Source organism: Sinocyclocheilus grahami, unplaced genomic scaffold (assembly GCF_001515645.1).
Source record: "Sinocyclocheilus grahami isolate Dianchi unplaced genomic scaffold, SAMN03320097.WGS_v1.1 scaffold493.1, whole genome shotgun sequence".
In the NCBI taxonomy this organism is placed as follows: domain Eukaryota; kingdom Metazoa; phylum Chordata; class Actinopteri; order Cypriniformes; family Cyprinidae; genus Sinocyclocheilus; species Sinocyclocheilus grahami.
The window spans coordinates 304,206-322,748 of NW_015505672.1; the positions used below are offsets into that span (position 1 = coordinate 304,206).

Below are 18,543 nucleotides of genomic sequence, written 5' to 3' on the forward strand. Positions count from 1 at the left end.
ACTCTTTGACAAAAAAGAGGAGCACTGCTCAATACTACCACGAGGACAGCCCATGGAGCGAGGAATCCAACTCCTCAGAGAGGATTAACGCTCGAAAGAAACACCATACTCACAATAACCCTCAATGGTGAAGGGAGCGATGCTTTCAGAGTGTGTCGATCGAGACACACTAGTTGAGTGGAGCCCAAGGTACCGGGGTCTAAACCAACTTAGAGAAAGGGAACGAGGTCAATAACGCGTAACCCTTACCATACAGGATTTTAGAAAGTGGGCAAAGCATAACGTGCACACTTACCAGCTATGTGGATTTTAGAAAGTGCGCAAAGCATAACGTGCACACTTACCACTTATGTGGATTTGTAGAAAAGTGCGCAAAGCTTAGTGTGTGCACTTACCATAGTATTTGGATTTAGAGTTTTCCAAGTATCTGTTTGCAGATGCCCGGAAGTACTGGGCCAATCGGGAGAGGCAAGCTCCAATACAACCCTCAATGGTGAGGGGAGCGATGCTTCCAGAGTGTGTCGACAAAGACACACTAGTTGAGTGGAGCCCAAGGTACCGGGGTCTAAACCAACTCAGAGAAAGGGAGCGAGATCAATAACGCGTAACCCTTACCATACAGGATTTTAGCGACGCGCCGGGGGCCTGATGATCACGAAGGCTCCCGCAGAAGCCTATGTTATGGCCACATGATCCAGGAATTTAAAATATCTTAATTTGTGTTTTGAAGATAACCATAGTCCACCAGGATATCTATCTCCAACTCTGATCTCTAATATTACAGGGACAACCGGAGATTTAGTGACCCAGTGTTACAGACAATGCCAATAGTGGTGATGTGAGAAATACTGAAGTACATACAGTCCAAAAGTTTGAGGTCAGCACTATAAACATTGATAATAAGAAGAAACTTTATATGGATTCATTTTATGATGCTATTGTGACATTATGACTTAGATGGTCATGGGCCAATGTTTGATAAATAAAAGATACTTGTGCATCTACCTTAAAACACTTTTCTGTTGATCATTATCTGCACTTCATTCTTCCTTCATGCAAAATGGCTACTTCATATCACAAAACCCCATATTAAAATAATTTCTTCATTTTCACTCACACTGTCAAAAACATGAATTTAATTGTATGTGCACAATATCTGTGACAGTTCAGGGCCATCGGGTCAATGGAGGCCTCTGGGCAGGCAGTTGGTTTTTATGTTAATTCATGCCTGCAAAACACGATTAAATTTTCATGAATTTTGTTTCTCATTTTGCTGCCTAAATCAAGCAAATTAATAAAGTTAATAAATAATAAAGTCAAATTAATATCAATTTAATAAACATTAAAGCAAGCTCTAGGAGACTCTGCCAAGAAAAGGGGATTGAATAATATTCATTTGAATTTGTTATGAGATACTAAGGTGTATTATAAGCATTTAAATTGATTGTTGCATTATTATCTTGTTCTTCTGGATATTATTCATTCTGTCAATAAAAATCCCATGTTCAAAGTCAACTTGAATATCTCTGATCATTGTCACCTTGATTTATGAGCACACATCGTATGCCAGGTTTTTATTTGCTGATCTTTACAAACTATACACACTATATAAGACTCTCAGCATGCCAGACAATTGAGATTCCGTGAGAGAAAGACATACACAGAGTTTCAGGCGGGATGGAATGAGTTATCCTCAGTCAAACAGAAAGAGACTCCTGTTGAATTAAAAGCAAAGGAATGGAGAAAACATCATAGGCAGGGATTTGAAAGGTGAGCACAGCCTTTGATAGCTGTCTGACTTCGGCTTCTGGTGTAATGCTTTTCATTCTTTCAAAGAATTTTTTTCAAAGTTGCAGCAAGCATTCTAAAGTTTGGGTCAGCATGAGTTGGTTGATAATGTTATTGGCAGCTGTCAGTAACTTAATGATACAAGATACACAGGAAACACTGGGGGGAAAACCTCACATTTAAATTTAAAAAACATTAAATAATAAATATATATACATCAGAAGTCATCATGCAATCCATTCACAATTTATTTGATTTCCACAGTGATGCATTTTTCAGTGAAATGGAAGAAATGTAGATTTTACCCACAGGAAGTGCTGGATCATGAAAAGTGGGTGTTTTATTCCTGAATAGAGCCAGACTTGAATTGAGTTTGCAGTTGACATCCACATTTGCTGAGGCTTTTCGACCTGAATGTGGAAGACAAATTATTATTGCACATTCTACTTACAGGATTTTAGAAATACTGCATATCAAGTAGCTTAAAACAACGATTAAATAAACCAATATCGCTAGTTAAAAAAATTATAAATGCAAATAAATGTTCCTGTTCATTGTAGTATATTCCTTGCAAGGTCAACTTAAGCCCAAACAGAAACAATATTAATATTCTAGATAAAAATCATAAAGATAAAATGCATGCCCATTGATACAACAGAGGGCTAAAGCTTCAATATCTGTCTGCTGGGTTTTGATTAGTTCAGATGAACATTAAAAAAAATTGAAAGTAAAGTTATAGATTAATTGGGGTCTCTGGGACTCCAAATATAAAGAAAGTCAATCTCACCAGAACAGAAAGCTCAGCTTATTAAAAATTTATTTCAGTCACACATCCTTATTTCTTGCCAGCTGACTCTCAGCTGATCCCCATCTACCTATGGGAATACGACACCTATCTAAGCATTCATATATAAGGTCTCTCAGTATTATCAGCAGTTTTCGTATTGCTCAATAGCTAATTACCCTCCTCCATCCCCAGCTCCTCCTCTGTCAGTCAGGATTCAGCCTTCTGATTCTCCTTGAATCAGACTAATTCTAAAATGTGTACATAAATTATTGAACTTTAACGATATCTGCAATACATTTATGTTGGTTCTGTTCTGTTTACCCTGGGGGGGTTATCGCTGCTCTCCCTGCTCTCATCCATGCTAGGCTGCATGGATGCGCAGGGAGTTCTTGCCCAGAACAGAACCATACCGCCAATCCAAACTGTATGCTAATTGTCAATCATCTTTGACGATAGTGGTCCTGAGAGAAATACAGTCACGAAAAATGAAATCTGTAAGAGCAGTGAAAGGGTTCAAGTAGGACACACACGATCATGTTCCACTGTATTATTATTGTATTGCACATACGGAATATAAGATAGTATGTGATTTAAATCTGTCATCTGTTCCCGTGAATTCCAATTGGTAAATTCCAGTAGACTAACTAAATCTCCCATTTCTCCTTTATGAATCTTTAAGCAGGAAGTTGGCGGTGAACTTCATTTCCCAGAGTGCATCGCGCTGACAGCTTCTTCCTCGCGACAAAAATGGCGGCGCCATTAACCCTCCTGCTGATAGTGGCTGTTACAATAAGAGCCGTTTTATTCCGCTCCAGTCTGGCGGAATTAATTTTAGAGAGGGTCGAGGTGGTGTCGCCTTTGAATGCGTGGAAACGAGGTATGTTAATGTATTTTTTTCTATATGGGAATGCTGTATACTGATGGTATGTTCTTGCATGGCAGCATTGCTGAGCTGTCAAATGAAGACATTTTCAGCACATCATGTTTTCATGCTTTATTTTTAACTCAGTTATTGTTGGTAACATTATTGTTTACTCATATATCTGATCCCAAATATACAGCATCAATAGAATACGCAGATTTGAACTCCACAGCCTGTCGTGGCACCCATCTTAATATCTATTTACAGTATGTCTTGTGTTGAATAGATTGCATTACTGCAGCTTGCTCCTAAGTTTGATTTTACATCAAATCTGTGTTCCATCCGTCATCCATGTTATATTTAAACAGTCTGGCAAATATTAATAAACATTGAAGTGATGTGTTTTTTGGGCGTTGTTTCAAAAGAAATCACTTACAGACCTGTTATCAATATCGTTCACTTCACTGCCTTGAATACAATTACTTATGTATTTGATGGTCGTGTAAGGGTGAAATGTCTTCAAGTTCTTTGCTTATTAACTGCATAATATGACTTTAAACAGTTGTAGAGGGTCTTGCCTTGTTGGATCTGGGGGTCTCGCCTTACTCAGGAGATGTGTTTCATGAAGTAAGTTCTATTTGACCTTGTGTTTGATTCATTTTCTTTTCAAGTCTATACTCGGATGTCAGTGTTTAATTGTTCTTTTTATTTCTTCCAGACACCCCTTATGATATACCTCTTTCATTTTATGGTCGACTATGCAGAGATTGTTTTTATGGTAAGTCCTGATTTAGTTTTTTGTCTTTAATGTTTTCTTACATCATTGTACCTTGCAGAAATGGCCATTCCAAATCTGATTTACTATGCAGTTTTCCAGGTTGCTGTGAATTAAGATCATAGTTTATACACTGTAAAAAATTATTCTTTGCTTATTAACTGCATAATATGACTTTAAACAGTTGTAGAGGGTCTTGCCTTGTTGGATCTGGGGGTCTCGCCTTACTCAGGAGATGTGTTTCATGAAGTAAGTTCTATTTGACCTTGTGTTTGATTCATTTTCTTTTCAAGTCTATACTCGGATGTCAGTGTTTAATTGTTCTTTTTATTTCTTCCAGACACCCCTTATGATATACCTCTTTCATTTTATGGTCGACTATGCAGAGATTGTTTTTATGGTAAGTCCTGATTTAGTTTTTTGTCTTTAATGTTATCTTACATCGTTGTACCTTGCAGAAATGGCCATTCCAAATCTGATTTACTATGCAGTTTTCCAGGTTGCTGTGAATTAAGATCATAGTTTATACACTGTAAAAAGTGATCGTGAATTAAACGGTAAAAGACTGTAAAAATGCTATAGTAAAAACCTGTTAAATGGTTAACGGTAAATTCCCCTTTTATATACGGTGGATACATTATATGGTAAAAGACTGTAAAAATGCTACAGTAAAAACCTGTTAAATGGTTAACGGTAAATTCCCCTACTATATACGGTGGAAACATTACATGTAATTTTACGGTAGTATACTGTTTTTGGTAGTGAAAAAGACCGTATAATTTACAGTGAATAACTTGTAAAGTAAATTGACATTCCCAGAATTCCCTGCGTTACATTTCAAATGTGATGTTTTTCTGTTGAAATAACTGTTTCTTCGTAGTTTTTTCTTATCAGTTTAGTATATTAGGGTTAATGTTGTTAAATGAATGTTTATTGCATTATTTCAGTTTCATGTGTGTTACCATGATGGTGTTTAGTGTTTGTTTGAACGACACTGTGCACCTTCTATATATGTTATTATTTAAAAACTGCTTGTGATGGGCTTTGGTTCATCATGTGACTTTCTCATCACCACCTGCATTTGGTGGTTATCAGTGTATTACAAACGTACAAAACAGATTTCAGTACTTCAATAGGTTGGTATATTAACATTATATCAGTTAATGAAATTACGGTATTTAACTCTAAATTTAAGTTAAAACCTAAAACGTCGCTACCGTAGGTATATTAACATTATATCAGTTAATGAAATTATGGTATTTAACTCTAAATTTAAGTTAAAACCTAAAACGTCGCTACCGTATTTTTTTTTACGGTAAAATTCCGGCAACTACAGCTGCCGTTTTTTTACGGTAAATTCTACAGATTTTTTTTTTTACAGTGTAACCATTACTGTGTGTTTGTGTTTTTGTACAATTCACTGCTTGTACACATGTAAATATTCCCATATAATGGTTTGTCACCAGATAGCAGATGGACTCACGGCAGTGGCTCTTTATCTGTCAATTCAGACTTATAATAAGAATGTGGTAAGTTATAGCTTGTATTTTTGTTGATGTTTCATAGGTTAGAGTCTATTAATTCATTGTATTTTAATATTATTAGTATTATTTTATATTATAGTTTTAAATATTTTATAGATAAACATATCTTGCATCTTTGTTTACTTTGTAGTTTAGAAAACAGAAGTATGCCTTGGAATCGGACCGGTATCCCGCCGACTGTTTGGAGCTCCTCCGCTCTCCCAAGGAAATGTTCTACATCCCCCTCAAGGTTGCCATGTTGTAAGTCCTGATCAGGCTTTAAATCATTATTATGCTATCACTTTTCTTTTTCATTTAAAAAAGAAACACATGTTTCCATTTGCCTAATTGTCTTCCAGTTATCTGTTAAATCCCTTCACCATCCTGTCTTGTGTGGCAAAGTCAACTTGTGGACTGAACAATGCCATTATTGCGCTCTTCATTCTCTGTACATTAAAAGGTGAGTGTTCCCTTAGTACACTTAAAGGTGGGCCAGACCTGATTTGCATTCTTCTACTTTGCTGTAGGAAAAACACTTAATTATCTGTGGTTTGCTATATGTGGTGTTGTTGTGGATTCTTCAGGTAGTGCCTTGTTGAGTGGCATATTGTTGGCCTTGGCTACATATCAGTCCATCTATCCTCTGACCCTGTTTGCTCCGGCACTCCTATTCTTCCTGCAGGTGAGAGTCTGAACTCAGACTAATGCCGATGCATTGCTCTGATGGCCAAAATGAAGCTTCTCTCTCTGTCTGTTTCAGAGGTTATATATCCCAGTGAACCTGAGGAGGAGCAGTTTCTGGTTCTTCACTCTTCAGTATGCGTTCATATATGTAGGCAGTCTGGTGGTGATCACTGGACTCTCTTTCTTCCTCCTGGGCTCCTGGGACTTCATCCCTTCTGTCTATGGATTCATGTCAGTCATATGCCGTACACTTATATTTAAATATGTATTTATTATTCTAATATTTACTGTGTGTGTATTCCACAGATTTTCTGTCCCAGACCTGACTCCAAACATCGGACTCTTCTGGTACTTCTTTGCAGAGATGTTTGAGCATTTCCGTCTCTTCTTCATCTGCGTTTTTCAGATCAATGTCTTTTTTTACACCATCCCGCTCTCCATCAAACTCAAGTAGGTCCTGTATATACCTGAACATGAGCAATGCTTTTTATTTAGCATGTATAGCACTCTCATGGGTAAACAATTCAATCAAACAGGGAGCATCCAGTGTTCCTCATCTTCATGCAGATCGCCATCATCTCCATCTTTAAGTCGTACCCTACTGTGGGAGATGTCGCCCTCTACATGGCATTTTTGCCGGCCTGGAGTCACCTTTATCGATGTGAGTATCAGTTTTCATTTAAATATGTTGACAGATTTGCTATTGAAACAGCTAAATGGAGTAAGGCATATCAAAGTGCATGTTTTTTTTTTTTTACCATGAACCATTTGCTACTTACTATTGCTAGTCAGAGACCGGTGATAATAAGTAAAGAAAAGAAAAAATATTATTTATTATAATAATCAGTTGAGCTGTTTGTTTTTAGAAAAGAAGTCAATTTAAAATTTTAAAAGTTTATTTTATCAGTTTTTAGAAGTACACATCATATAAGCTAAAAGACAGAACCTCGATTTATAATTTTGAATTCTCAATTTTGATTCTTTAGTAATGTGAAAGTGCTCATAAATTATACCTTTTATGATTTTGTACACTCTCAATGCATTACATATTGACACACTGCCATACAAAAGGTTGGGGTCAGGAAGAATTTTGTTTGAAAGAAATTAATACTTTTATTCAGTATGGATGCATTAAATTGATCAAAATTGACAGTAAAAAGTTTTTTACGGTTACTGAAGATTTCTGTTTCAAATAAATGCTGTTGTCTTGAACTTTCAATTTATCCAAAAGCCTGAAAAAAATTATCGTGTTGCACTTTATACAAAAATATTAAGCAGATTAAAAAAAAAGTAATTTTAAGGTGTAATAATATTTCACAAATATAATTTTTTTTAATACTGTATTTTGATCAGTTAAATGCAGCCTTGGTGAGCATAAGAGAGTTCTTTCAAAAACATTTTAAAAAATTACTGACCCCAAACTTTTTTTCTCTGTGAATTAATAAAATGTGGAGTATATTCTGTTTGTGTATATATATATATATATATATATATATATGTGTGTAAAAAAAAAATGTAGTGTATACTGTTTGTGTATATATATATATATATATATATATATATATATATATATATATAGACTGTTCAATATATTTAGCACTTTTCCAAAGCACCTTTACAAATAACGTGTACAATTTTCACATTTTCTGCACTGATTTCATAGGAAAATCAAAATTAAACATGGTAAAATGTTTTAATTGAGGCACTGCATTTGGCAATTGCATTGTTGTAATTTCAAACTATTTAATTTAATACACACAGATGCAAGAAGTTAAGCTTCTGTAGAACTTTGTGAATGACTATTATTCAAATTCTGCAGAAATATGTAGAGCTCCCAGTTGAATTCTTTGAGCGCAGATTCTGTTGAAGCCTGTATAGAGCTGTATAGGCACTCAGTTTGATATTGTGCATCTAGATAAGGCTGAAATCTGCTAGCAAGCTTTATAAAGAAATCAACTACAAGAAATTTGTTTTCTTTATTTCTTTCTTTCTCTATTTCAGTTTTGAGAAACATCTTTCTGGTGTCATGTGTGCTGTTGGCGTGCTCCGCGCTCTTTCCTGTACTCTGGCATCTGTGGATATACGCTGGCAGTGCCAACTCTAATTTCTACTATGCCATCACATTGCTCTTCAACTTTGGACAGGTAAAGGGTCCCATCTTGATAAGCCATTTCACCTAAACACAACTGGAAATATAGCTGACTCGTTGTCTGTTTTGCTCACACTTTGAGCAACAAGTCTTTAAGGTAAACAAAAAAGTACTGTGAAAATTCACTGTAAAGTTTACAGATTACATGAACCTAATGTCATGTGTGTTTACACCACCACAGATCCTCCTGGTGTCAGATTATTTCTACGCCTACCTGCGTCGAGAACATCACCTGACCCACGGCCTCTATCTGAAGAAGAAAGACGGCACGGAAGCCACTCTAGTGTTAAAGTGACCTTCTTTCACAAGTCTTACGGAGATCTCACCGACTGCCTCACACTCTCATACTCTAATAACTTTCCACACTACATTTTTTCCCCGGTTCTTTTACTCTCTCAGCTCAGTTTGCCTTTTTTTTTTAAACCTGTTACTTTCTTTTGCACATTTGAGCGTTTTACCTCATGTTTGAATGTTGACACCCCCTCTTGGACCAAAGCTGTTTTGTAAGAGACTTTTTGATAATGGGGGCCGACTGAAGGTATCTGAGTGATACAGAACTTTACTGTTTTGGCTCACATGAGGTGGGTACAAAGTTATTTTTTTGTCTTTCTTTGTTTCTAAGGATTTATTAATGTATGTTGTTTTGACACTGTTTAGATATTGTTACTGGGCAACAAGACAGACTGATTAAGACAACTTTTCTTTTCTTTTTTTTGGTGGTATAATACAGCATTTTGACTGAAACTACTGACTTTGACCATTTTGAGCAGTTGTACTAGCCAGTACCAATTTTTTTTTCTTTCAGTCCTCATGGTGATTATTATTGTGTTTTTTAAATTGTTTTGACACTGTTTAGATATTGTTACTGGGCAACAAGACAGACTGATTAAGACAACTTTTCTTTTCTTTTTTTTTGGTGGTATAATACAGCATTTTGACAAACTACTGACTTTGACCATTTTGAGCAGTTGTACTAGCCAGTACCAATTTTTTTTTCTTTCAGTCCTCATGGTGATTATTATTGTGTTTTTTTTTATTTTATTAATTTCTCTACTCCATTTTACCTTGGATGAACAACAGACTTAAAGGGATAGTTCACCCAAAAATGAAAATTCTGTCATTAATTACTCACCCTTACGTCGTTTCAAACCTGTAAGACCTTCGTTCATCTTCGGAACACAAATTAAGATAGTTTTGATGGATGACCCTGCATAGACAGCAACGCAACTGAAATGTTCCCAAGTCATGAAACGTAGCAAGGAGATCGGTAAAATAATCCATGTGACATCAGGGGTTCAACCGTAATTTTACGAAGCTACGAGAATACTTTTTGTGCGAAAAAGAAAAAAAAAACGACTTTATTCGACAATTCATCTCCTCCGCATCACTGGTTCAACCGTAATTTTACGAAGCTACGAGAATACTTTTTGTGCGAAAAAGAAAAAAAAACGACTTTATTCGACAATTCATCTCCTCCGCATCACTTTTTTTTTTCTTTTGCGGTTACGGTTGAACCCCTGATGTCACATGGATTATTTTACCGATCTCCTTGCTACGTTTCTGGACTTGGGAATATTTCAGTTGCATTGCTGTCTATGCAGGGTCATCCATCAAAAATATCCTAATTTGTGTTCCGAAGATAAACGAAGGTCTAACAGGTTTGAAACGACATGAGGGTGAGTAATTAATGACAAAATTTTCATTTTTGGGTGAACTAACCCTTTAAGTTCATTAATGTCTCTCGGTACCAAGTAAGAAACATTTGAATGGCTTGTGAACATGTCTGTAGTTGGCACAATTAAGGGCTTCTCTCCTGCTTGCATCAGAGATGGAGCTGCAGGGAATCTTTTTCCTAACTTAGCAATGACATTTGAAAAACTTCAATGTGTTTTCAGGAATTGGAAGGTCTAACAGGTTTGAAACGACATGAGGGTGAGTAATTAATGACAAAATTTTCATTTTTGGGTGAACTAACCCTTTAAGTTCATTAATGTCTCTCGGTACCAAGTAAGAAACATTTGAATGGCCTGTGAACATGTCTGTAGTTGGCACAATTAAGGGCTTCTCTCCTGCTTGCATCAGAGATGGAGCTGCAGGGAATCTTTTTCCTAACTTAGCAATGACATTTGAAAAACTTCAATGTGTTTTCAGGAATTTTTTTTTTCTTTTTCGTTTTGAATGCCTACTACAAGCGGTTCAGAAATGTGCACACTGAAGTATTACGCATTACATGACCTCCATTTCACATAACTCTGGTTCCCCTTTCAGCCTGAAAGGAAAGTTTGGGCCATTTTGGATGTCATAACACTGATTTGAAACCATTTGTAAATTATGTGGTGATTAAAATGCCAATAAAGATTATTTCTCAGTTGTGTTTTGTTAAACCATGTTGGATGTTGATTTAGGGGTTTTATCAAAACTTATAAAAGATCAACCTTTTATGTTCAGTGCACAACAGCAGTCTTATGATCTGTTTTCTTTTAAGGAAAAAGTGCTATTTAAATTGAGCCTGTCGTGTGTTTTTATGGGGAAACGAAGAAGAAGAATCTCTCATGTCAGCAAATATTGTGTCACAGTTCAAGTATGTACATAACATTGCTGATATCATGACTTGATGAGTGAAGTAATGAATAGACTTCTCAGTCAAGTTTAAAGTTCTCTGCATATTCTATAGATGCTATAGACAATTCAAAAGCATTTTGTAGTTATGAAATACCTTTAAATGCTGTCAAACGTGTTGTCACTGACATGCCAATGGGAGCTTTATAAGTCTAGCTAATTAATGACGGTGAAACAAGGTTAAATAGGGAAAAAATTGAGCAAAGATGCCCCACCTGCTTCAGTCTGCCAAATACTTTAAGCTGTCTTGAGTGAAATGAAAAGATTTAGCATTATTCCCAGTGCACAAACTGGGAATAATGCTAACTTGTTGTTGTTGTTGTTTTTTATGTATTAGCTTCCTAGCATTTGCCTTAAATTATATTACAATAATTTTGTGCAAGTTATTACTGGGAGACGTCAATAAAGCCAGGTGAAAGTCAGAATGACTCCGCATAAACTGTTTTTCAAATACTCCTTTTTCATTGTTTTGGTGTCCTTTCACCTCTTTCAATGGATTAAATTAATATTTAACCATTAGTTGTTAAGTAGATTTCCTCATATTTATCTTGAGATGTTTATTTGAGATCATTTACATTTGAATACTGATCTTCAGCTATAAAATGATCAAATTATCAGTTGTAATAAATCACAAGTTAATATTTGATAGCTTTCTTTGACGTTTAAATAATTGAAATTCTCTGTCACTGGAATCCAAGGTAGGTAATACTTCACAACATGGTTGTATACGCTAACATTAGTCAGCACATATTAACAGTGTACTTAAAATGAACTAAAACCATGAGAACTATTTTCACAGCATTTATGGTCATTGTTCATTTTTAAATACATGCATTAAAATTAATATATTATGAATAATAGAATGCCTATACATTAACACTACCCAAGCTGTAAAAAGTGATTGTTTGCTGTTATGATACCTAATGCTAACAAATGTTAACATAGAACCTTATATAAACAAACCCAAGGTTGCCTTACACCGCAGTTGCGTCCTTTTCATTCTCGTGGTTTCTGTGCAGATTGTATGGATGATGTTGCATAAGCATTTACATAACTTTAGAGCTACCATGACAACAGCACAGAACCTGTTGAATCAGATTTTCATGTTACCATTCTTTTGCTCTTGAGCTGATGAAGCGACACATTGTGATAACACAGACTTGGTTCTCATTGTGAGTGCTGCTGACTCTTGGATAGACTAAAGAGAAGTGCTTTCGGAAGCCTTTTGAATAGGGCCCCACATTCTGCCTAACTGGAAACTTGTTGAGTCATAGTGTGAAAGGGCTAAAATGAAACATTTGGTCCATGACAAAATGCTTGTGTTAAAGCCACTAATTACAGATAGGAAAATGTATACATTTAAAATGAAAAATGATTAGAAAAAATCTACATTTGAAACTATTCATCTCTGGATTAATAATTCCAATAAGTGTAGTCTAGATATCATAAAGGGCACCTATTATGCCCCTTTTTACCCCACAGATTATTTATTATATCATTTTTAAAATGCCTATTTTAATAGGAAGCAGAATCACGCTGTTTTCGTGCATATATCTTTAAATGCAAACGAGCTGCTGCTCCCCGCCCCCTTTTCCTTACAGCTCATACCTCAAATACTCTGCCAAAAAACATCTGTTTGGTTTTGATTATCATGTCTATTGTGCTGAAATCATGCTTTTTAAAGCCATTTCAGTTTAAACTTCTGATATAGTGTTTTCTGAGCGCACACATCCGAAGCACATCCTACAGAAAGCGGCTGTCACATGCAGGGTTGCCAGGTTTTCACAAGAAACCCACCCAATCGCTACTCAAAACTAGCTCAATCGCGTTTCCAGGGGATAAATATCATGTTATTGGAGTCGCTTCAACTCGCGGACATGAAAAACAACCCGCGGCAACAGTGTTAAAGTAGCCCAATTCCGAAAACCGCAGACTTGGCAACACTGGTCACACGGCATGTGAATAACTTAAAGGGGTAATATGATGCGATTTCAATTTTTCCTTTCTCTTTGGAGTCAATCACAACACTCTGGATAGCTGGCCAATCAGAGCACACCTAGCTTTTTCAGACCGATGAGCTTTATAAAAATTGACGTGTTTCAGAAAGGCGAGGCATAGAGGAGAAACAATAATGTACAGTATGTGGAAAATAATGTGTTTTTTGAACCTTAAACCGCATAAACACATTGCATTACACCAAATACACAAAATAATGTTCTTTTTAGCAACATCATATGACCCCTTTAACGTTACTAAGGTAAGTTCTCTTTCATGTCTTATTGCGCTTAAACTGTCAAATACACACAAGGTCATGTTAAAAACACATTACAAAAACTGTCGGTTATGTCTTTGAAGGTAAACAGCTGGGAAAGAAATCACATGTTTATATTAGATCTGTGTATTAAGTGACAGCAGTGTAATAGTACCTATAAAGAAAATCACTCACTGCTCTTGACTTGAATAACTTCTATAGCTTTAATAAGAAGATATTTCTAACTTTAATGCTCTAGTGTGAAGATAAACGTGGTGGATTGTGTGCAGCTCACTTAGAGCAGGGTCTCTTCTAATACAGCGGTGTCAGTCAGCGGCCGTGAGCGGGGCCTAAACAATGTAACGTCACACTGCTCAGAGAATCAAAACGGCATGTCTAATGAGACTGATTTGGTTTAGTGAAGATTTAAAACAAGGCGTGGGTGGATTTTCTTATTGGTTTTATTGTTAGAACAATATTCTCCAATGTTCTTTTAAAGTTTTCAGTTGTCAGGGTAGTTTTATTTTTATTCTCAGAATGTTCTCTTAAAAGATTGGATAACATTTTCTAAAAACATCCTAAAAATGTGTAGTGATAACATTGTTAGAACATTATTTCTTAACATTCTAATAAAGGTTTTTACGGAAAGTTTTTTTTCTTTTCTTACAATGTTCTTCTGATATTTTGTGATGATCTTCTAGTTTGGACATAATATTGTTAGAACATTAACATTCTTATAAAGTTTTCAGCTGGTAGTTCCCAGAATGTTTTTCTAAAATGTTTCATTTATAACATTGTTGGAACATTATGCACTAACAATACAATACAATTGAGTGTATAGGCCTGTTCTATTTTGATCTGCAGTTTAATAAAAGTTAAACAGAAAAAAGACAAAATAGTAGCACTGCATGTGTTTCTGAATATTTATTAAAACAGACTGTATAATGATGAAAAAACACAAACATGACAGGTATAGTTAAAATACGCAAATTCCTTCAGGCACATTTCAGTGCAATATTTTTACATATTTTTAAAACTGTGTATACAATAATTATATACAATATAATTATGTTTAATTAAACTGAGATATAGCACTATAAATTCTTAATTCGTTTGCAACAAAACTATAAAGTTTTGTTGCAAACGGATGAAGACATTAGTAGGCTTCTCAGCTCGACCCTCAACGCTTTCGGAGTTTCGGCATCCCAACACTGAATATTATATTGTGGGCGTTGTATTTCGATTAATAAAATAAAAATTATAAAAATTACAATACAAAAATGAAATTTAAATGACCCTGCTTCTAAATAAATAAAGCAGTTATTTTTATTTATCAGGATGTCAATCCCGTGGCATAAACAGAGAAACAAATAGAGACATAAAGTAATAATATTTTGTAACTGATACGGAACTTAATAGGTAGCCAGTGCAGAGACTGTAAAATTGTAATATGATCATATTTTCTTGACCTGGTAAGGACTCTAGCTGCTGTATTTTGGACTACCTGTGGCTTGTTTACTGAAGATGCAAAAAGATGTATATTGTCATTCATTTCAACGCTATGCTTGCAAGATGACGGCTTAGTCCTGTCACCTCACAGCAAGTATTTCCATAATACAAAGAAATGCACATTTGACAAATTGAGGATTCTAAATTGTCCATATTTGACATATACGTATATATCCCAGTATGTATCCATGCTGGGATACATTCCAGTACTTTTAGACCCTTTTCTACATGTTCTGCTTTTTCTAGTATCCAAATGTCTCTCACACACTCCGAATGCACATTCTGATCAGATAGCAATCAAGATGGTTGTATTCCATATAAGTGTGTTTGTTAAAGTTGGTTGGTTTTTGGGGAGTTTGAGCTTGTAAAAGATATGTGTGCTTTTCTCATCTCTATTTACAATTTCCTTTGTAAAGCAATTTGGATCAGCTAATGTGTGGGCAAAGGCCTGAAAGTTTCAACCTGGCAGTGCAGCTTTGTACTCTTTAAAAGCAGATCGGCATTGTTTGACGTAATGACAACGGTTTGCAAAATTTGTGCTCAGAATGACAGCGTTTGAATATAAAATTACACCTAAATATAAAACTAATAAGATTTACTTTAAAATTACAAAGAAGAACATTAAATTGTTAGTATGGACATAAATCTTTAGTACAATGAGCTACATATTTAATTACAGATTATTTTTGTAATTTTACATATACAGGAAAAAATACTGTATAAATAATACAGTGAAAATTACTGTAATTTGTCATTAATGGAATAATACTTAAAACAACAGTCAAGTTGTTAATTTACATATACTGTTTGTCATTTTACAGTTTTGAATATAATTTAAAATAACAGAAGAATACTGTATAAATAATACAGTAATTTTCCTGTAAAAAACATATGTCTTTAATGATATAATATGTAAAATAACAGTCAAGTTGTTAATTTACAGATATTGTTTGTAATTTTACTAAGTTTTGAATATTATTAAAATAACAGAAAAGTACTGTAAACATTTTAGCGTTATTTTCCATAAAAATAGGACTTTTTTTAAAGTGTAAACAACATCCTCAAAATGATGCAGTCTAAATTTGTTAACACATCACATTATGAGAAAGTTTTATAAAAAAATTAAAAAAACATTCCGTCCTCTTCTTCCTCGATTATGTTCTTATGTTTTCCTAATGTGACTGAGAGAATACTCTTCATATATTATTATGCAATATTATGGCAGCATTTTATTAATTATTGTATAATCTGTTACCTCAACAACATCCTCAAAACATCACATTATGAGAATGTTTTATAAAAATCATTCCATCCTCTTATTCCTCAATTATGCTCTTATAACGTTTTCCTAATGTGGCTGAGAGAATGTTCTTCATATGTTAGTATGCAATATTTTGCCAACGTTTCATCAATAATGTATAATCTGTTACCTCAAAAACAATTTGCGAAACATCCATAAAAAGTTACAGTTAAAATGTGATATCTTTGTTTATTAAACATTATAGGAACGTTATTTGAAATGGAAAAAAAAAACATCATTAAAATATTCTTTAAACATTGCATTCAAATGTTTCCTTTAAAACATTAACCAAACCTGTACAGAATGTTAGCTAATGTTCTGGGAACGTTCCCTGCTAGCTGGAGCTTTACAATCCTTAACTGATCCCAAGACGTTCATGTTCTTCAGGTAAATGTTTGGTAGATAGCCAAAATCAAGTCCTTCCAAACCTCAAAACTCTTAGCAACGCCTCAATCAATGCTGCAATGATTTCCGCCACTGCATTGCACAGACAGTTTAGACATGGTTCACTGTTAATTCCTTATTTTTCTTTTCAGAAATCAGAAGTCAGAAGTCAGAAAGAGCTTTATTACCAAGTATGTTTACACACACAAGGAATTTGACTTGGTGACAGGAGCTTCCAGTGTAGAAGAAAGTACAGACATAGTACAAACATGCATGATAGTGCAGACATATACACAGTAAAGATGAAATACACTCTTAAAAATAAAGGTGCTTCACGATGCCATAGAAGAACCTTTTTGTCTAAATGGTTCCATAAAGAACTTTTAACATCTGAAGAACCTTTCTGTTTCACAAAAGGTTCTTTGTGGCGAAAGAAGGTTCTTCAGATTATAAAAAGGTAAGAAAGAGATGGTTCTTTAAAGAACCTTTGACTGAATGGTTCTTTGTGGAACCAAAAATGGTTCTTCTATGGCATCGCTTGAAGAACCTTTTGAAGCACCTTTATTTTTAAGAGTGTACAACACTAATATAAGAACAGAATATTAAATAATGCACTATATACAGAAGTAGAAACAAAGAGATCAAATGAATGTACAGATGTTATTTACAAGTGTACAGTTTATGCAGTTTTATGTTGTTTTGTGACATACCATTTTAGACCCATTGCAATGGTAACCATTATAGCATTCTAAAAAAAAAAAGTGACGTGACATGGTGCTCTGCATTTAACCCATCCAAAGTGGATTAAACACACACCAGGAGCAGTGGGCAGCCATTTATGCTGTGGCGCCCGGGGAGCAGTTGGGGGTTCGGTGCCTTGCTCAAGGGCACCTCAGTCATGGTATTGAAGGTGGGAGAGAGCGCTGTACATTCACTCCCCCCACCCACAATCCCTGCCAGTACGAGACTCGAACCTGCAAGCTTTGGGTTACGAGTCCAACTCTCTAACCATTAGGCCACAACTTCCCCATATGACTTCATATATGGCACGACTTCCCCCAAACATTCTTTGAAATGCCTTGGAGTGTAAATATCATGGTGTATGGTATATATCAAAATATTGCCACAAAATACTATATTGTATTTGTTCTTCATCTGAACTGTATGAACAATTTGAATTTATGATTCCAGTCCACAGGCAGCATGGTTCCCTTTTTCGAAGGTGTGATCATATTTCTAGAACATGCTGTTCTACTTCTTAATCATAGAAGTTGCCAAGCAGGCACTGTTTCCTTGTACTATTTATTAAAACGTCTCCTTTCATAACTCAACAAAATGTTCATGGGAACCCAAATACACCCATGAGAAAAGACCTTGAATGAGGATTTAAGTAGCCTAATTAGTTCCCAACAATGGAAACGTTCTTTCTGTTTTGAGGAGGGTGGGGGTCAAAGAAAGCAACACAGAAGTCAAGCATCACCTGACCTAGAATGCATGTCACCAAGTCACGTACTATTATTGATTTTATGTTGTAATTAAAATATGAGGATTGGTGTAAAGGGTTTACATCTATACTTTTACAACAAGCACACTGAGCATGTGCAAAGTTCAGTACAAAAGGAATATAAATCACAAAAAGAGGGTCAGGAACAGGAGTCACCTGACCTGACCAAGTAATATCACCCAGTCAGAAAAATCTGTTTTCATGCTGTATCTTGAATGGCCATTCATTTAATTAAGGAGAAAAGAGCCAGTGCTATCAAAACGAAAAACACAATGTTTGAAAAAAAAATGACACGGACAAATACAGATATAGACAAATATACAAACCAAATGCACAGACAAATACACAAACCACGAATATAAATGAAATACACAAAACTGTAGCATATTCACATTACGTATATTCTGT

At 35.1% G+C, this 18,543-nt stretch overlaps 1 protein-coding gene across 1 annotated transcript; it reads left to right on the plus strand.

Annotated features, from left to right (window-relative positions):
- The first annotated feature begins 3,316 nt into the window (after positions 1–3,316).
- LOC107554168 (phosphatidylinositol glycan anchor biosynthesis class U protein-like) lies at positions 3,317–9,192 on the plus strand. The gene is made up of 12 exons (XM_016236592.1): positions 3,317–3,452; positions 4,000–4,064; positions 4,156–4,215; positions 5,679–5,741; positions 5,887–5,996; positions 6,095–6,195; positions 6,320–6,417; positions 6,496–6,650; positions 6,726–6,869; positions 6,956–7,080; positions 8,421–8,563; positions 8,750–9,192. The coding sequence occupies exons 1-12, from the start codon at positions 3,323–3,325 to the stop codon at positions 8,861–8,863; spliced, it is 1,308 nt and encodes a 435-aa protein (XP_016092078.1). The 5' UTR covers positions 3,317–3,322; the 3' UTR covers positions 8,864–9,192.
- The last annotated feature ends 9,351 nt before the right edge of the window (positions 9,193–18,543 follow it).